Genomic DNA, 21363 nt, shown 5'->3' with positions numbered 1-21363 from the left:
TAATGGGGTATCTTTTACATTTAAATTCACTATTGTCACATAACACAAAGCTAACTGCCTAACATGAAAACTAGAGTCACATAATGTAGTGCAAATGGAAGAAATTTATTATGAAAACTCACCAGCGTTGCATAATGTGATACTAACAGGCTAACATTAGTATAAGCATAGTGCCTCCATTGTGAGCAACAGGATTCATAACGTGCTTTCAAAAATATAATTAAAGTCACAATTTTACTTTATAAAATTTACAGCTCTTCTTCAAGAACTTTTACATGCTGTTGAAGAAATGACAATCTAACTGATTGTTTTTCGTGAGTGAGAATAACATAACACACATTCAGATTTGGCACTTTGGGAATTATGATATAGATATTCTACATCCACAGGTAGTACAGCATTATGGTGATCATTAATTCAGCTGTAGTGATTACTGCTCAAGAGTCCCAAACTCAACCTCTGAGACTGGTTTTGCTATTAGCAGAATGCTGTAGCGGGAGCTGTTGATGGACTGAAGGCTGCACAATGGATATAAATTAATTTTGGAGGACACACACAATGGAACGCAATGACCTTCATGCCCACAAATGTGTTATTTGGATTAATGATGTCATCATGCTGTCACTCATACCACATAATGAGAACTGATTAGCTGACCTACTGGTAATGAAGGTATCCTGGGAAACGTATTTTTGGACATGACATCTTTTTGCTCTGATCATGTCTCTCATACTATTTGATCAAAATGATTTGCTGTTTGAGATTCATCTTAACGTTGTCTATCCAAAACTTAAAAGGTATAATCCCTTTTGATTAATTTTCCATAACATTTATTGTCTACTTTCCTGTCATTTTATTGCTTTGTAGCAAAAAAAAAAAAAAACAAAAAAAAAAAACAATTAAAAACCTTTTATCACAATCTTTTGAAAACGGTAGGATTTTGACCCACGGTCATTGACAAGATGCCATGAGGATCCCAGCACATTTGAGGGTGAAAAGGCACTGCTGCACTACAAATTCTAGTGTTAGCTTTATGGAGCCGAAAGATTGAAGTAGGTCTTGAATTATGACTGGAAAATAAAATAATAATTATAATAATAATTAAAATACAAACCATTAAGACAGATAGTGAAGTGAAATCTGGACATTTCACATCAAGGTTTTGCTGGATATCTGCTGGACATGTAGCTAGGTTGATAGACTTTATGACAACTAGATTTCAACACATACATGTATGAAATTACAGGGGACTATGCGTTTTATCTGGAATGTTCTGATGAAGGATGGTGAAAATCTGCTTACCTATTTCAGAGTTATTTTGCATGTAATCACAAAGGAGTGATTATTGCATTACCGCTGGCATACAGGAAAAGAATGCCAGCGTTTTTTGTTTTGTTTTGTTTTTTTTCAATTATGGACTGTTTTTTGTTGCTGTTCTGTTTTTCTGTTTCTGTTTTCCATTTTTTTTGTTTGTTAAGAAATTCTTGTAAAAAAAATTAAAACCTTCTAACTATTAGAATGGCCTAAGCAGTTGGTCACCCCTCTGAGTCTGGTCTGCTTGAGGTTTCTTCCTCATTATCACCAGAGGGAGTTTTTCCTTACCACTCTCACCTGTGTGCTTGCTCGGGGGCTAAGGTTCCACCTTACACATATGAAGCACCTTGAAGCAGCACTGTTGTGAATTGGTGCTGCACAAATAAATGAAATTGAATTGAATTTTAATTTCCAAACAATATTTTACTGCTCTGATCTTATATCCTGCAGCATTTTTGTCATCGTGGATGAATCCAAAACATTTAAATTCCAGAAATTCTGAAACTTGTACAGATTTGTGTTCATGTTTTCCAAATGATTGGGTGGCAGACTGGTGCAGGAGCTTTCTTGCCATTGAAATGGGAACAAAATTTGAATTCTCCCTGGAGTCAGAGCAAGAAGTGCAACATAAACAACTCCACATTTTTTTTTCTTCTGAATGGTTTTTAAAAATGACTGGGTGAAATCTCCAAGTGCCATTTGTCTCCTTTCATTTCTTCTTTTAAGTCCAAGCATACTGTGAATGTCAGTGGTGGGCACAGATAACCAAAAAATTAACTTTGATAACAGATAATCAGAAAACTGAAAAGTTATCTTTGATAAAGATAAAACAATAAACCACCCAAATATATATCAGAAGTTGAAGATAACCATAACAGATAAATTCCAATATTACTTCTGATACATCTACAACTAGTAGTAGAACAAATTTAATAGCTCATAATAACAAAAACAGACCACAACAATGAGACCACACTTTCCTTGTAACATTCTGCTCCTGCTGGAAGCTCTTGTTTACTACAGAGCTCCCAACACAGAGACACTCTGAGAGCAGTCATAAAACCAACTATTGATTACAACACTCCGGTCAGGCGCAGGTCTTGAAAAATAAAGTCATGCTGACTTATGGTTTTGATTATAAATAACATTAATACCGATAGAATAACTCCATTAATGTCAATTATGTCATTTGTACAAAGTTAAAATATAACATATATCTTTTAATGTTGAATAATGCACTAATTCTGAGGTTTTGTAACAAACAGACAGATCGCAAAGGATTCTGGGTAAAACTGCCTCTTTTTGGAGCGAGGCGGAGGGGAAGACGAAGGGCTACAAATCCCCCCGTTTGGAGGGGTAGGAGGAGCTTACTGCTGTCTCTGAAAAAACAAACATGGCGCCGAAAGAGCCGCACAAATGAAGCGGCTTTCATTACAAATTACACTGTTTAGAAAGTTATAACTTGCCAAAAAACTTTACAGGCAGTTGTCTATGACAGCAGCGTGTCTGCTGCTGGATGCATGTTGCGTATGTTGTCGTTCTGAAGAATATCGTAACGTCGCTCGTGCACTGCGTTATAATGCACATAAACACGAACGATACGATAAGACACTTTTATATCTCACAACGGAGAAAATCGTGATAAAGTGTAAGCACGTTAATTTGTATGTTCATAAATCTTTGGATAATATCAATCCCTGCTGTTGGATGTCAAGGTCTGTAACGTGTGTGTATTTTGTAAACAAACGGAGCCCTGAATACACTCATCTAATAAGATTTCAGGCAGAAAATGAAAAGTTTCATCAATGGGAATAAGTTGGAAAATATATACACACACGTATATGTGTAACACATCACCTGACATCCTAATAGACTGATATTATTTGTCAAGGAAATTTCTAAAGGAAATAAGGCTAGATGCAAAAAATGGGAGAATTTGAAAAAAAATAAGGTTGTAATTCCATTAAAAAAGTGAAACTTGTATAATGTATACATTCATTGCACACAAAAAAAGCCATTTGCAAAGCCAAAAAGTTGATTTGACAATCATCTGACATAACCGGGGTCAAAATAAATAGAACACTGCCATCTACTGGTTCCCACATGCTTAGTGAACACTACTGACCAGTAGATGGCAGTAGAGGCCTTGAAAACAAAATTCCAGATACAGTAATCCCTGTCTGCTACATTTAAAATGCGTGGAATTTAACAAACGCAAATAAACCCAACATCTATAAATGCAGAGAATATATTCAAGAGAGTTTTAGGCACTAGAGCTTAATGCTGTTGTCCGTGGAGCCTGAACAGAGTGTCTGAAATGCATTTGTCCTGTTGTGAGGTACTGAGATTACATCATCCTACCAAAAATGCATTGCGGGTCACAGGATGTGCTCACAAAATCTTAAAAATTAGCACATTACTTTAAAACTAAAACATATATCTGATATTTTCACTTAATAAAACTTCAGACATGACAGTAATTTTAAATAACTTGTCCAAAATTTGCTTGGTTAAAATTTGAACCATAAGTTAAAAACGTATGCCTCTGGATGACTTAGGTGATATCGGCAACCTATTGGTATGGTGTTAAAAGAATTGTTTTTTTTTTTTTTTTGGGGGCTGTTTTTCTTTTGTTTGCAGAGGATAAAGATGCTTTTTGTACAAGCAGTTTTCTTCTGTTAGCAAAGCTTATAGCTGTGTGTCTGTTACAAAATTTTTAACAGGTGAGTGCTAAACTAAATTTAAAAATGCTTGTTGCTGTTCAGCTTTGTTTATCAGTTTAGAAGTTTGTCTGGACAAAGAATAATCGGAAGATAATTGGTCCGATAATGGTTTTTAAAGTTATCTAAAAAGATAATCCGATAAAGAAAACATTTTCTTTGGTAATTATGTTATCGGATTATCGGAAGTGTGCCCACCACTGGTGAATGTCCGAAAATGTAAAATATCTCTGTCTCTAAAATGCATCTGTGAATCCACCAGAATACAAATGCTCATTAGATGGCTTTTAATGGTTCACAATTTCTTGGCTTTTTTACCGCCTCAAGACATCTCACGGAACACCACCGTGATATTTGTGTTTCCCCACCAGCAGCTTTAGCTATCCAGCCTTGAATGACACCGATTGGATTAGCCACACGCCAAATGTCATGGAGAGTCAGGGCGGGAGAGGAGAGGAGCGCGGCGGGAAGAAAGAGGAAAGATAACATCTTTGTTGCATTCTGTGTTTCTTTTATTTATCCGCAAGAAAGTTTACCTAACCCCATCAGACACCATGAAAGAAATGTGTGTGTGTGTGTGTGTTAATCATGTGTTCATGTCTTTAATTTTAACTGCATGAAAAAAATTGGATAAGTCACTGACTTATTTAGACCATATAACGCCATTAGGACCCTTTCTGTCATACATCTAGAAACATCTTTAAGTTGAGTCAAAAGTAACCGTAACAGCAAAACAGTGAACAAATAAATTATTAACTGCTTTACTATTTGTCATTTTTCATAGTTTCCTTAGATTTAGACAGAAACTCAGTAATGTAATAATACTGAAAAACAAAGAAACATAAACATAAAAATTCTATCTATTTACTATATTAAGTCACAAATATGACTGCTGCTTATCTTTGTCAAGCTTGTTAAAATGTCTCTCTGCCTGAATCTAATAATCGCGTGGGGTCCACCTACACCTTCAGTTAAAAATTTAATCTATACATATTTTTTTTTCTAATTTGGGAGGTTCTATGACTTATACTCCGATGTTATTTACATAATGAAAAAATTAGGCTTCCCCAGGAATGAAAGCACCAAACAAAATAAAGTACAATAAGAAAATAATAAATGCAAACAATAAAAGTATCTCACAACAGTACACAAAGATCTCAAATTAAGATAAAAAGGTAAAAAAATCAAATGCACTCGCATTTTTATTGAAGTGTTTTGAACACTGTGGGTCAGCAATCCATGTCCATCAGACGATTGTTGTTCAGACTGTGTTGGGTAACATCCAATAAGTGGACTATTACACATTGTACATCCTGCTTATTTTTGGAATTTAACAGAGTTCACATTACACATGCCAATGTGAGGACTTCCTGCATAAATCCACTGTTCACTTCTCCATACTTCTGTGGGTCAACAATCCGTGTCCATCTTAAGATTTTTTTTCCCAAACATGTCAACATCCAGTATGTTGTCTAGTGCATGTTTACTTGTCCATCTTGCTTATGTGCTTATAGTGCTTATATTAACCCTCTGGGGTCCAAGGGCATTTTTTTGGACAGTTCACTCGCCTGGCATAAATGTTTTATTATTGCTGTTAATAGCTCTCCCTGCATCCCACAATCACGTTTTATGTCTTTTTTTTTCAGGACAACCTGTGCTTTCAGAATACGAGGTCTATTAGAAAAGTATCCGACCTTATTATTTTTTTCAAAAACCATATGGATTTGAATCACGTGTGATTACATCAGACATGCTTGAACCCTCGTGGGCATGCGAGAGTTTTTTCACGCCTGTCGGTTACGTCATTCGCCTGTGGGCAGTCTTTGAGTGAGGAGTCGTCCACCCGCTCGTCGATTTTTTTCATTGTTTAGGAATGGCTCAGAGACTGTTGCTTTGTTTGCTAAAATTTTTTTCAAAACTGTAAGGCACAACTGAGTGGACACCATTCAATAAATTCAGCTGGTTTTCGGTAAAAATTTTAACGGCTGATGAGAGATTTTGGTCTGGTAGTGTCGCTTTAAGGACGGTCCACGGCGCCTGACGGCGATCTGCGCTTCGAGGCGGCAGCGTCTCGCCGTTTCAAGTTGAAAACTTCCACATTTCAGGCTCTGTTGACGCAGTAAGTCGTCAGAGAACAGAGAACTTTCAGAAGAAGTCGGCATGAGGAGTTTATTCGGACATTCCATTGTTAACGGTCATTTTGTAATGAAAGAACGTGCGGGCAGAGTCGCATGTCGGGCTGGACCTGACCGCGGGGGGTCGCGGCAGGAAAAACACCTCTGTTGGAAATCTTAACGGGCAAGTTGGAACATGCCCAAGCTGTTAAACAATTTCTCAGTTACTCACTTGTTGAAAGCCATTAAAAGCCGCCTGAATTCTACAAATGGTTTTCAACACGGAGGTGTTTTTCCTGTCGCGACGCACACAGATTTGCCGAGTCGTCACGGAAACGACTCGGCGAATTTGCGCGTACGTCTTTCATTTAAAAAATGTCCTTAAACAGTGGAATGTCCGCATAAATTCCTCATGCCGGCCTCTTCTGAATCTTCTCTGTTCTCTCACGATGTCCTGGGTGAATTAAGCCTTAAATTAGGATGTTTTCAGCTCGAAACAGGCCGATGACAGCGCCTGGAAGCGCTGCAGGACGTCCCACTCCGTGGGAAGTCCTTACACCGACAGAAACACCCCATAATCTCTCATCAGCCATTAAACTTTTCACAGAAAACCAGCTTAATTTCTCGAATAGTGTCCACTCGGATATTCCTCACAGGTCCAGAAAAAATTTTGATAAAGCAACGCGCGCCGTCTCGAGCAGCGTGTGAAACAAAGGAATTCAGCCGAGAGGGCGGGACCACATCTCACTCAAGGCCTGCCCACAGGGAAATGACGTCACCGACATGCGTGAAAAAACTCACGCATGCGCACGAGGGTTCAAGCATGATTGGTGTAATCGCATGTCATTCAAATCCATATAGTTAAAAAAAAAAATAAAAGGGTCGGTTTATTATCTAAGAGACCTCGTATATATGTTTTTGTTGTGTTTTATAAGTGTAATTAAGGTTTACAATCACAAATAGGCAAGGAAAAAATAAAGTGAAAAATAATTTTCCACACACATTTATTCAAAACACACAGCAAACTATAATAAACAACTGTTTTGACACTTTATACAGGTAATTTGAGGTCTTGTGTGAAAGACTGTACAACAGAAAGGTTCAAACAATAAACACAAATGCACATTTTGAACAATAAAATGGTCTATATGTTTTGTTGTCCATTGATATGGTAAACAGTGCTTTACGCAGAGAAAGCAACAGAGTTATCCAGTAACATTCACATGCAAACTAGTGGAGCAATTCTGATAGTTACACACTCTTTATTTGAGCATGTGAGATTGTCATCAGAGGCTCTCCGTGTGCTCCTGCTTTCACTGATCGCTGTGCGTAATGGCACAGGGCGCACTGAGTATGTACTAATAGTATGTACTCATTGGAGCACCCAGGGACTATTCAAACGGGCCAACTAGTAACATATCACTCCTGAAAAAGATCTTTGGTTTATCACGTGAGGTAAATCTGCCCTACAATTGGATTTTGGAAAACCATGTGATGGTGAACCATTTCCGATTGGACACTCACATTGTGCATGTCATCACACATCTTCTATGAGGAGTACAAAGATGGCCGATGGGTGGCTTGAAAGTCAATGGAGTTAACTTTTCAGCAAAAAAAAAAATAGTAAGTATCTCATATCATTCAAAAAGTTATTTATAATTTAGTAAAGCTTGGTCTTAGCCATCGTATACGACGGTGTCAGCCCCAGAGGGTTAAGGTCTTGGTCTTATGGGTGTAGGTGGTCTTGTTCCCTGCTCCACACATGACAAAGATTTGCTTCAGTTCCTGACTACATAAGGACATTTATTTTCATTATATGAAACATGTCCTTGTCAACCCATCATAATTACAGTTAGACATAATCCAACCACTTGGAGCAGTGGGCAGTCCAGGAACCAGCTCCAGATGTAAATATGCTGTGTTGGTCAGTGGCAGATTAACAAGCAGATCCTACTCAAAATGTTTTTGATTGTGGGAGGAAAGTGGAGTGCTTTGATGAAACCCATGCAGACACATGGAGAACATGCAAACTCCACAAAGAAAAGGACTGGGTGTGGGTGAAATCAAACCCCAGACCTTCCTGGTGTAAGGCAAAAGTTCTAACCACTGAGCCATCGTGCATTTGCGTGTGTGTTCAAGTAGGTCAGATAAATTACAAAAGAAGAAAAAAAAATGAAATCCAATGGGTTTTTTTTTGTTTGTTTGTATTTTACATTTATTTGTGAATATTTGTTAATTTAAACTGTTACACTACACAGTAAAATCACCAGTGCTAAATTAACACTCGTGACCATATGTACATTAACATTCTGTATGTACATATGTACATTAACACTGACAGTGTACATATGGTCCCACTCTGGTCAGAGTAGGACCATATGTACACTGGTGGCGTTCATTTAACACTGTCACTGTTAATTTTACACTGGTGATTTTACTGTGTATACTATTGGAAATTAAATATGTTTGTTTTTTAAATTTATTTTTAATGACCTCGTGGTTGGCAACACATTGGAATAGTGGTTAGCACTGTTGCCTCACAGCAAGAAGGTCAATTGATTCTCACCTGGGGCCTTTCTGTGTGGAGTTTATATGTTCGCCCCGTGTTTACATGGGAAGCTTCGGCTTCCTCCCGCAGACATGCAGGTTAGATGAACTGGAAACTTCTAATTTTCCCTACCCAGTCTCACGGCAAGTCATGAGACTGGGTTGGGAGCATGAAATATACGTTAATCTATTGGTTTGTGATAGTGTGACGAAAAGCGCCTCATTTTCATCACGGCAGCACAAATTCATTCTCATTCATTCCGTGATGGCTGCATGAAATTAAAAGTGAAGCGGGGGTTCGGGGTGGTTATGGTTAGGGTGGGGGGAAGGAGTAGGGTTAGTAATAATGAGTTAAAACAAACCCTGTCACGAAAATTTGACTCATTTCGTCACAGGAGCATGAAAAAAAAAAACGTGAGACTGGGCTGAATTTTCCACAGGTGTGCATGCAGGTGTGAATGTGTTTGTTTGTCTATATCTGGCCCTTCAACAAACTGACGCCCTATCCAGGGTGTACCCTGCCTCATGCCCTATGACTGCTGGGATAGGTTACAACCCTCCTCCCCCAAACTCCTATGATCCTTAACTGGAGTAAGCATGTTCTTGTGGCCCACCTACAGTATCTTCATGGCACACTAGGGGGCCCACCAGGGGGCTACAGCCCACACTTTTAGAGTTCATACTCATCTGTGTGTGAATTATTTTTCCTTTCAGGTGAAATGGAGGAACTGGAAGCCCAGTGGCTGACAGGAATTTGCCACAATGAGAAGAACGAGGTGATGTCCAGCCAGCTGGATGTGGACAATATGGCCGGTGTCTTTTATATGCTGGCCACTGCGATGGGCCTCTCACTCATCACCTTTGTGTCTGAACACCTCTTCTACTGGAGGCTGAGATACTGCTTCACTGGAGTCTGCTCCGGCAAGCCCGGTCTTCTGTTCTCCATCAGCCGGGTAAGACCATTACAAGATTGATTCTTTTGTATTTTTTATTCGACTGATTGCAACTCTTGACTTTTGAAGCAAGTACATGAAGATCTAAATGTAATAAGCTGCTGATGCATTAATAAGTCTAGAGTTCAGTGGACAATCTATGATTTGATCAACAGAAAAATTACCACCTTTTTTGGTCATTGATTAAGTCATTTATCAGGACAGAAGTTCCAAGTGGAACTTGTAAATTGCAATAATTTAAAGGTGCCTTTACACATAACATGAATGAGGCCTAATCAGGCCAAATGGGGGAAAAGGGCAAACCTCATGACGTGGTCGGGAGGGACAGATGTTCGGGCAGCCATGTATGGATGGTGTATGACCACAGAGAATGTGGGTGGATCCCACGGCGACGGATTTGTGCACGATTGTGTGCATGCACACGAACACAATACAACCACAGGCGACAGGTGTGATACCACATCCACACTGACGTGTGCTCTTACAGCAGCGCGGAAGCAGTTAAATATTGCACAAATGTTTGTAAATCGGAGAAAACGTATAAGGACAAAATAATGAGAGACTGTAGAACATTATAAGAATAATGCAGTTGAAATGTCAGATAACCATGTTCCTGGAAATGATGTTAAATTGATGCTTGAGGACTTGATGGTGATGGTGATGATGGTGTCCGTGTTGGAACTGAGGAAACAAATGGATTTCTTTTTGTCTGTTAATATTTAATTTCTGTGATAAGGAGCATAAAATACAATAATTATTATGTAAGTGCACTGCAAACTGCTGTTGGAGGTCTTTGGATTGCATGTCGAGTTTGGCCATGTGTGGGGCGAATGGGCATTCATCCACCATTTGTTGTCATCTGCCCTCATTTGGCCTGTAGTGTAAAGGCTGGCTCGATCGGGATATTCGGCCAGGAATCGACATGGCCAAACATTTCATATGGCTCCTCAACCACAGTCTAAATGGACAAATTAGACTTGCAGTATGTATGTTACAACTTCAATGGAATGGGGTACGACTGAATCTTGACTGTTGTTCGATTGGGTTTCCTACGCGAACACAATGCGAATGTGGTGTACATGTGCTGTGGCCAAACAGATGCGCCGACTGCTGTGAGACTGCTGTAAGAGGCATTTGAGTGCAATTAGAATTTGCACGACTGTCATCTGTACCCTCCTTCATGCGCCATTTGGCCTCATTCGTGCTATGTGTGAAGGGACCTTAAGGTTCATTTAAGAAGCAAATTTGATGATGACTGTTTGAATTGCTTCAAACCTCCCGTGATGTGGTTTAAAAGTGGTTTTAAACAGTAAGCAGGGGCAGATCTGTGTTCAGGTGGGGTTGAGAGTGCTGGGGGAAGGGGGGGTTGCGGGTTGTTTAGGAGTGCGGACAGCAACCGCGGGCAAGTCCTGGAAAAAGGAGGTGCAAACAGTACAACATATGGCAGTCAAGGGAGGGCGTGTCCAGTAGCAAATGGCTCAGCGTACTTCGACAAAGTCGTTATTATAATACAGATACTCACCATTTTACCCAACGATAATGGAGTTCTGACAGATTGTTCTAAACACAAATAAAGCTCAGGTCTTTCTGTGTGTGTGTGGGGGGGGTTAACTTAAAATGTATAATTTGAAGTCCAGAAATTAAGATGAGAATTTTCTTTGCATTTTTTTAAATGCCACAGTAACTGTATTCTCATGTTTTCTTTATCGAGCTAATCATTAATTGTTGCGTGATGAGTCACACGTGCTTTGTTTTAAGACATAAAGGATAAAACACAAGCACACAGAGACAGAAAGAGCTGAAAAAGAACCGAGAGAAACGTGGTGAAGAGAGGACTGCATCAAGTAGGACAGAGACGGGAGGGGCGGGGATCACGAGGCAGCTCCAACTATCGACAAAAATAGATCTTAATTGCAGCAGTGTGTTTGGGTGAAATCACGGCTCCCACACCTTATCAATGCATTGTGTGAAAGAAAGGTCAGCGTTCTTGATGTTAGAAGAGAAGACATGGGTGTGCATCCAGAAAAGCACTGCAGTGGTTCTGAGCTGCTTTTCATTTGGACTGTGATGGCTTGAGGTAATAGCGGAGTACAAAAACCTGAAAGATAAAGTGAGGTTCTGCACGGAGCTCGTATTTCAAAGTGATTCTCAAGAGTAACTTAACATTAAAGATATCTTTAATGGCATTGTTATCTTGTGTTTTTAGGCTCTACAAAACCAAAAAAGCTGAAACAAGAACTATGTTGAATTTATTAATGCAATGAAAGTGTTTTCAAGATGTACTTGTGAACTGGGGACTCTTAAGCCCTAAGGTCTATTTCACCAAAATGACATACCCATACATTATGATTTATTTCTCAGCTTCTACAAGGTCAAAAATGCAAAACTTTGCATCAGCTAAAAGACAGGTCCTAGGAGATGTTGGGGTGGGCAATCCATGGGAGTAAACCAGATTACTCTGAGTTGACAAGACAGTCATTTCAGTTAATAATGATTGTTACTTTTTTTTTGTGCAACTGAATCCTGATTTGTTTTTGATAAAATGTGTGCATTTTACTGTCACATATATATATATATATATATATATATATGACAATAAAATGAAGATTTTCATATCAGACATTTATGTTCATTGACACTTTGCTGTCTCCCTGCACCATTCTTTTCATTAATCTGTCTCTTTGCAGGGAATATGGAGTTGCATCCATGGCGTCCACATTGACATGAAGAAAAAGACTGATCTGGATTTCTGTCCCCAGGACAAAATGCTTAAGCTCATTCAGTCAGCCAAACACATGACCAACATGTCCAATATGGGTGGAATGAATTCACCAAAACGTGAGTTCATACACTCAGCTGGGCCAATGATCATGGATATGATGGCAGAAAAGGGCAATTTTGTCTATGCTGACAATCGAACATATGCACCTAAAGATGTGATGTATGGAGACACTGGGGACCTGCAATCTTATCTTGCAAACCGCCACAAAGACCACCTTAATAACTACATATTCCAGGGAGGGCAACATCCTCTGACCCTGAATGATGCCAACCCTAACACAGTTGAGGTTTCAGTGAGTGCAGATGCAGTTCAGGCAAATGCCAAGCCCCCGAGGACACTGTGGAAGAAGTCAGTGGACATGCTCCATTCGATGCCAGCTGGACCTTCACCGATGCCTGACATGCTTATGCCAGACCCACGAATATCCATGAAGACACAGCGGTACCTCCCTGAGGATACGGCCCACTCTGACATCTCTGACTGTTCCAGCAGAGCAGCCTCCTACAAGGACCCAGAAAACAACAAGCACCTGAAGGCCAAGGACAACTTAAAAAAAAGATCTGTGACATCAAAATACCCAAGGGACTGCAGTGAGGTGGAGCTGTCCTACTTAAAGACTAAGCAGGTCACTGGCGGAACCAACCAAGCTGGGAGAGGAGGAGGAGGAGGAGGAGGAGGAGAGAAAGTATACACCATTGACTCAGACAGAGAGCTGAGCCTGCATTCAGACCCCATTCACTACCATGAGAGCTGTGGCCTAGCTGCAGATGATTTAGAGTACCCTGAAATCTATTCTGACCACAGTGATACCTACAGGAAGTGTGAGCAGCCAATCATCCACTTGAACTCCTCACCTTTGCATCACACAGACTCAGATCTTCTTCCAGACCCAACCTACTCTAAACACTATAACCTGAAAGAGAAAAACATTCCCCTGTCACCACATGAAACCATTGACCGCTACAAACAGACTCATTGCCGCTCCTGCCTATCAAAAATGACCACTAGTTACCCACCAGGAGGACCATACACCCCGACTGGGTCTGTCTCAGCTTCTGCCACAAGGTCTCCTTATAACCGATGTGAAGCATGCCTCCACACAGCGAACCTGTATGACATTAGTGAGGACCAGCTACTGTCAGACCCTTTAGTCAGTCCCACTATGCACCACCAACAGCAGCAACCAGATGAAATGCTCGGTCTTTACTGGCCTCAGACGGATGGACCTCACATCCAGAAGAGGAACCGTTTGCGGCTAAGCCGACAACACTCCTTTGACAACATCATGCTTGAGAAGCCCAAGGACATAGATCTGGGCCGTCCAGCACGTAGTGTCAGCCTCAAGGAGAAGGACCGCTTCCTGAACTCTGTTTCTGACTCACACTATGCCAACCTCTTCGGCATGCGTCCTTACTCTGGCAGACTGTTTGGCACTGGGTCTAAATCCATGGTTTTCAACCACAACCTGGAGGAGAGCAAGAGGAGCAAGTCCCTTTACCCAGCCCATGGCTCTGAAAATCCTTTCCTCACCCACTCGCTGAGGGAAGACTCCAGCAGCAGACTGGTTCATGGGCGGAGCTCCTCTGATATTTACAAACAGCTGGTAGGGGCCTCGCCAGCAGCAGCATGTGAAGCGGCCCCCATTAATGTGAACAATCTCCGTTCCACGACTTCATACTGCTCACGAGATAGGAGGATAGCTAATGACATGTACAACAAAGAGCATGTGATGCCTTATTCAACCAATAAGACTAGTCCATACCCAGCACCTCGTGGCGTTCTAAACTCAGCCCAGTTCAGTAATAGACGGGTGTATAAAAAAATGCCCAGTCTGGAGTCAGATGTTTAGTTGATCTATGATGTGTATTCTCCTCCTTATTCTTCTCTGGCTTTGTATTATAATTTATCAACTATGTTATCGACTAATGGATAACAAAGCCACACTACAATTTTCTTCTCTTTAACACTGTAATCCAAAAGAACTGATGCCCTCTTGAGGATGGAGGTACTTCTATTACTTCTCTCTTTGCAAATTATATCACCATTTCTGTCCATTCTCTCTCATGTACCCATGAGTTTATTACATGGCTGATACTTGGCCACATGATTTAGCAACTTAGCCAGGAGAAGTTTCATTAATGTGTCTGGGGTGAAAAGGGCATGAAATGTCATTGGTCCATTACCGAGACTAAGTAACGTGTAATGTATGATTGTTAGAGTGTTTAGTAGAGAGGCTGTTGAAATGTGGGAGAAAATAATGAGGAGACCGGGAGGTGATGACCCCTCTTTCACCCTGCCGTCCCTTTTGCCGTTCCACGTACGCTGTCAAGCTTAAGTTTAAGTAGCTGAAGGGAAGCGGGCTGATACGGAGACCAGATGGGCACATTTGATGTTGCCTACAGACACAGAGGCGTCCCAGGAGGGTAGAGGTGTGACAGTAAGACAGTTCAACGATCTGCTGCTTGTTACTCTGACAAATATGGCCACTGGGACACCTGGCAAGGAAAGAGAGAGAGGAGGGAGACAACAGTGAGCAGTTAGGCATCAGTGTAGTTTGTCAAAATTTGCTGGAGTCTGTAGTAGGTGCTATCAATGAGTAATGTTTACAGACTGATTGAAAAAAAAAAACAAGTGAAGATGAGCAGGGACACGTGAAACAACTGATAGACATATTTTCCAGGCAAGTCGCAGTTTTTTGCTAGTTTTGGATGTCCTGAAACATATATTCCAATATGATTTACACACCGAAAAGTCATACATTCATGAATAATAATAAGAACAAAAAGGAGAAGAGGAATGTTAGCAACAACAATACATGTTTTTTGTGTGTCCATCTTGCTTATATTTGGAATTTAAAAGTCCTTATGTTAGGTAACAACAAATGCTGTGGTGTGCACATGTGCTACACTGAGTTCCTCTCCATTGTTAAACTTGCCTCCAGGGAAATGCTGCGTTTTAAAGTGAGTTCCACCTGCAGAAAACGGGTGTGACTTCTTTTCTGTTGCAACTTATATGTTTAGTTTTTGTAATATTTTCACCTCTCCAAAAGTAAATTTTTTTGATGGGTGTGACTTCTACTTTGGAACATATGATTGATATATATATATATATATATATATAATTTATTTTTTCTGTTAAACTGTATGGGTACCGTGTTGGCCAAGTGGTTTGTGTAGTTGCTTCCAAAACAGAAGGTTCCCAGAATCAAGAGTCGTACCCATTCTCCATGTAATAAGAAACTGTGTCAGGAAGGGCATTCAGTGTAAAACTTGTGTGCCAAATCAACATGCAGAACTGTGTCGGATCTGCTGTGGCGAGTCCAAAAGGGAGATGCCAATATAAGTTACTTTAAGATTTATTTGGGAATGTGCCATCTGGATGGCTGTGTAAGATTTTAGTGTTTGCACAAATGCCATTAATATATATGAAGCTTCTTTCCCCGTAGTTGTTTCATTCCAAAGAAAACATTGCTTTTCTGACAAATACCTTCAGGGCTATTGCACTGGAAAGACAAGAAATCCCAAAGACAATTTATGTGATTTGCATACCTCCGCCAAGATTTAAGTACATTTTTAGGCATAGGTACCAAGTAGAGAAAGCTGTGGGTGAAGAAAAGTAAAGGAAATTCCTTATGCAGTACTTCTTTTGGTGTAACAAAGAGATGATCTAAAAGATGGCCTCTGTACTGAATACCATTTTTAAAAATAATATTTAGTTGTTTTCATTCCATCAGAAAGTTGCATGTTTCTAGTCCAGTTTATTATCTAAAGCCCCGGTGACACGGCATTAGCACTCATAAGGCCAAGGACTGGTCAAATGACCAATCTACCTCTAAGGCCCACAGGAGAGTCAAATGACCCCAAGATCCCCTGTGGAGAGCTACTTTTGTTATGTAAACAAGGAAATCTCAGAACACCTCACTCAGACACCCAGAGACTGGTCAAATGACCCATCTACCTCTAAAGTCCACGGAGAGTCAAATGACTCCAAGATCCCCTGTGGAGAGCTACTTCTGTTATGTAAACAAGGAAGTCTCAGAACACCTCAGGGGAGGGGCTGACTTGGCTAGTCACATTCTTGTGTTGCCTGCTTAGCTGAAAGGGCTGCTGATTTGTGCTTAGGTGGATAAATAACTTTATCCTGGGGGAGAGGTGAAATTTTGTTTTCTGAATTGTATTGAAATGTACCAAAAAACACACCAAAAGAAAACTTTGTTTTCTGGATTTTATTGAAATGTACCAAAATGTACCAAAAAACACACCACAAAACCAAAATATATACAATAGGTACAGGTTACAGTCACTCACAATGACTAACAGTCCCCACACTGCCACGGTCTTTTCTGCATTTGCCACAAGTATACCTGTCGCAGACAGCACATGGAACAGTCGCACGATTGCTCTGGCATTGCTTTTTGACCTGACAATGTGCTTGTTTTCCAGGGCTTGGTGTCGTGGGTTGCTGCTGAAGTGGCAGTTCTTTCTGTGCCTTCTTGGCATCCACATGAGAGTAAGCCAACTCCTTGGTGAGCCCCACCAGGAAGTCCACCCTTTTCTCCTTTTTCCTGGTGCATGCTTGATATAGCACATGCGCATTCAGGGCTGCCATATCAACCATGTTGTAAAACACAGCAACTGGCCAGCGCCGTGTTCCTGCGCGGACAGTGTAGTCCCTCACCATCTGGTCCATAACATTCGCGCCACACTTTGTTTTGTTGTAAAGCGTGACCGTGTTTGGCTTCCTTTTGGTGGTATTCTCAGTCTCAACCACGCTGTGCATGCTGCTGAGGATGTAAACCACCTTCCTTCGTTTGGGCGCATAAACTGTGAGTGTGGCACCAGTGGTTGAAAACACCTGAGTGGTGAATTCATTGCGGTCCATCTGTTTCGTGGAGGGAGGAATTTCCCTGTGAATCTTGTTGATGGTGCCGAGGAGGGTGGTTTTCCGGCTGTGCAGTCGTTGTGCCAGTGATAGCGAGGTGAAGAAATTGTCCATGGTAACATTTCTGCCCTTGTTGTTGTGGGCTGGGGTGTTTGGCTGGCTTGGTTTTTGTTTTCTGTTTCTCCCACCAGGTGGTATGCATTCAGGACTGAGTGGCTGAGCATCAGGACCTCACCCTGAACACCTGAGGCTTGTTATCACGTGCAGGTCATCAGGACTCACAGCTGTGGTGTATTTTGTCTTAATCAGAGATTGCTGCATTTAAACCACGAATGCACAGTGTGTGATTGCCAGAGACTCGACCTTGTGAGCAGACGTGTGAGATCGACGTCAGGAGAACAATCTCACCATCACGGACGCAGAGACCGCTCCAGGTTTGATGCCACAGTCTGTGAAGGAGGATTGGGTGAGGTCTCACACTCTTCAGCACACTTCCTGAGGTAATTTGGTTTTGGTGACTTTTATGAAGTAATGACAGTGGATTTGGTGTCCCTCACACCTTGTGTTAGTGAGCTGTCACGTTATGCTAATTGTCTAATCAGCTTCTGCTGCAGTGGAGATTTGAACTGAGTTGTTCCGTGCCTGCAGGGTAAGAAGCTGATGTATAGATTTAAGCCAGGAAGTGTTTGCTGATTGCGTGCACCTTTGAGTTGTGTCTCACTGTGTGGAGTTGGACTCACGTCATGTTTTCTTTCTTCACAGACTCGGTTTGTCGCGGCCACCTGGGGGGTGTCGGCGGGGTCCCTGGGTCCGAACTGCTGTGGCTCCGGACCGTTTGCGCTGCTGAGAGCGCGCGCCGTGTTTTCACCTCACCAGACCGCGGACTGTTTAGTTGTTTAGCATCACTCACTGTTATGTTTATTAAATTCTGTTATCCTTTGAACCGTGCTCTGCTTATTTTATGCTGGGTCCTTCAAACGCTGGGTCGGTTCTCCGCCCGCGTCCGAATCATAACACTTGTCCAGGAACGGTTCCATCAGCATCATCACCACATTTTCTGACAGTCTCTCCCCGCTGGGACGACTGGGGTCCTTGCCAAGATATGGGAAGATGTTACAGATGTACTTGGACTTCAAGTCGCAGGCCATCCAAAACTTAATCCCAAACTTGTCAGGTTTACTGGCAATGTACTGCAGGAAACAGCAGCGAGTCTTTGACGGGTAAAGCTGTTCGTCAACGGTGATGTGTCGACCGGGGTTGTATGAGGTAATGCATTTGGAAGCAAAAGACCTCCATACACCAGAAATTGCAGCAAATCTATCGGTCTTTGCTCGCTCACTGCGGGTGGACCTGTCATCAAAGCGCAGATGTCGCATGATGTCCTTGAAGCGGTTTCGGGCCATAATTCCAATGATGTGTGGGTTTCCCAGGTTTGCCGACCAGCAGTCATTGAATGAGGGAACCTTGGTAAGCCCACGCAGGATGAGGATGGCAATGAATGCCATTAGTTCAGGGAGGGCCATGAACCAATCAGCATCCCCTGTTTGCTGTGCATGCTGAATTGTCCACTCTTGAATGTTTCGGAGCATGGCATGTGTGATGAGACACAGGAAGCTCTGAAGGCGACTGGAGATGTTCCTTCGGGCCTCTGCCGTTGGCTCTCCATCTGCGGCGTAAGCTTCCAGTGGGGTGAAATGGAGAGGCCTCCCCACTTGTTCTTTACACCACACTGTGCCGTCTTTCGCCGTCTCTGTCAGGTCAGGCTCCAAACCGAGCTCTCTTTTCCGGCTGCGGAGCAATATCCTCATCTGTGGAGTGAAAAAAAGTGAAATTGTGAGTGATTGGACAGTCAAATGATATCACAAACGCATGCAGAAATACTAACTATTTTTCCAATACACTCTCCTCTGTTTCCAAATGAAGTCAGATAAATCTATCTACATAAAAAGACACATAGAAGCACAACACTCTCTTGCACTTTGGTACACTCGGGTGCAGGGAAAAGTGGAGCCTATGAAAACAAATGAGGCCTGCACTCAGAAACTAAATGGAGGCTGTCGAATAAAACAACAAGCACAACGCACGAACAGAAAAAGGAAAAATACTTTTTTTGTACTTTCCACCTTCTTGTTTGAAATGAAATATGAAAAAAGGGAAATAATAAGGAATGGAATCTTACCTGACGACAGCTCAGACTCCGAATCCAGCTCAAGGTTGATGTCGTCTCCATCCGAGTCGCAAGGGTTTGCGTCGGCCAGGATCATGTCCAACGCCTCTTGAACGTTGAATCTCCGCTGCATCTTCGTTCCTTGGAAAGGACGCTGTGTGCTATGTGCTGTGTGCTGTGTGATGTGTTATTTATGTTTCAGCACCATAGGACAAGCTGCACCCAACGGGATTGGTTGGTCGATCAAACAAAGAGTACAATAGAGTCAGCAGCAGAGCTTTATACTGTACTTAAAATTCTAATTTCTGTGTTTGGTTGGGTGCAGCCCTTTCAGCTAAGCAAGCACACAGACAGCAATTATGCAAACACACGAATGTGGTAAACACACAGACAGCAAATATGCAAACACAAGAATGTGGCTAGCCAAGTCAACCCCTCCCCTGAGGTGTTCTGAGACTTCCTTGTTTACATAACAGAAGTAGCTCTCCACAGGGGATCTTGGAGTCATTTGCTTCTCCGTGGACTTTAGAGGTAGATGGGTCATTTGACCAGTATCTGGGTGTCTGAGTGAGGTGTTCTGAGATTTCCTTGTTTACATAACAGAAGTAGCTCTCCACGGGGGATCTTGGGGTCATTTGACTCTCCGTGGGCTTTACAGGTAGAAGAGAAAAGCTTGGACCTCCCATGAAGGACAACAAAGCCCAAACGAAACAAGAAATCTGGACTTTTGTTGACTTTAAGAGGAATTGCTTAACCTTTATTCAGCGTCATTCCTGCAGCTGGCACTTTGTCAGAATTTTTAAACTGTATTTCATTTTGCTTTTGTTCTTGATGGTTTCTTATTGTTTGGATAGTTTTTGTATCTTTAGTGTTTTGTTTGACTTTTGTTCAACTTCGTTCAACCTCCCCAGTCCGACATATTGAATGAAGATTGACTAATGGAACGATATCTGAACGAATCAATAACTAAGCTTCGACGAGCTGAATGAAATATCTTTGTATCACTAATGAATCGTTCATTTTTGGGACAAAGAAGCAATGTTTTCATACATAAACAATAATGTTAAGAACATGTTAACAACTACTTTAACTATTTACGCACATTTCAACCATCTGTGGCTAATCTATGTGTGCGTATCTTCGGGAGTAGCCTTCATCTGTAACGGACAGTTCTCCATGGCTGATGGCATGGACTCATCACAGGTACTTGTCACGACAAGTACTATCACAGACAGATAAAGTATACAACAAGGTACAGACGCCGTAAGAACTCAGAATGTGACAAACAAAACTTGTTGTGAAGACAAACAATCTCTCACCTATTGTCAAGACAAACAAAATCTCACACCTGCAAGTAATTCGGATATGAGGACTGGCTGCATTCGGTTTTATACCTGCTATTAGTCATATCTTTGTGAATTTTTCATTTTGATTTCTTTTAAAAGTCAGAGGTTGACATTCGCTTCATTTTTCTTTCATTAGTTTCAGGTTTGTTTTGTTCCTTTCATTCAATCCTTCCTTGACATCTTCGCAGACATTGGCAACGAATTTTAAGTTCTGTTTGATTTTGCTTGATTTGCAGGCTTTTCGGTGATGGGAAAAGTGCAGAATCTTTCATCCACCTTTTCTCAACAATTTTTGACTTTTTTATCCATCGTCCAGCTATCGCCACTGCCGTGTGATTGGGGCATTACACAAACCCAATAGGTAATGAAATAAACTCTTCCAAACTCATACTGTTAGGAATAAATAAATAAAATAAAATTCCCTTTTATCTGGATCTGCTCCAAAGCTGGGTTCTGCCTTGGGCCATGCCTCAACCAAGTTTAAGAAAATTTAGTTCAGAAGATTTTGTGTCATCCTGCTGACAGGCAAACATACACCA

General features: G+C 41.4%; 1 protein-coding gene across 1 annotated transcript in view; it reads left to right on the top strand.

The window, feature by feature from the left end:
* The window catches only part of grin2aa (glutamate receptor, ionotropic, N-methyl D-aspartate 2A, a), a 648709-nt gene extending 633512 nt beyond the window's left edge, over positions 1-15197 (top strand). Inside the window, exons 14-15 of the mRNA XM_034191285.1 lie at positions 9410-9648; positions 12336-15197. Of these exons, the coding sequence (XP_034047176.1) occupies positions 9410-9648; positions 12336-14279 (2183 nt within the window). The 3' untranslated portion in view covers positions 14280-15197. The remainder of the gene's footprint in view (positions 1-9409; positions 9649-12335) is intronic.
* Positions 15198-21363: the final 6166 nt, after the last annotated feature.

The sequence above is a fragment of the Thalassophryne amazonica genome, chromosome 16 (genome assembly GCF_902500255.1).
Source record: "Thalassophryne amazonica chromosome 16, fThaAma1.1, whole genome shotgun sequence".
Lineage (NCBI taxonomy): Eukaryota > Metazoa > Chordata > Actinopteri > Batrachoidiformes > Batrachoididae > Thalassophryne > Thalassophryne amazonica.
Note: the sequence above shows the minus strand (reverse complement) of the source record. Positions and strands in the feature narration are given on the sequence as shown.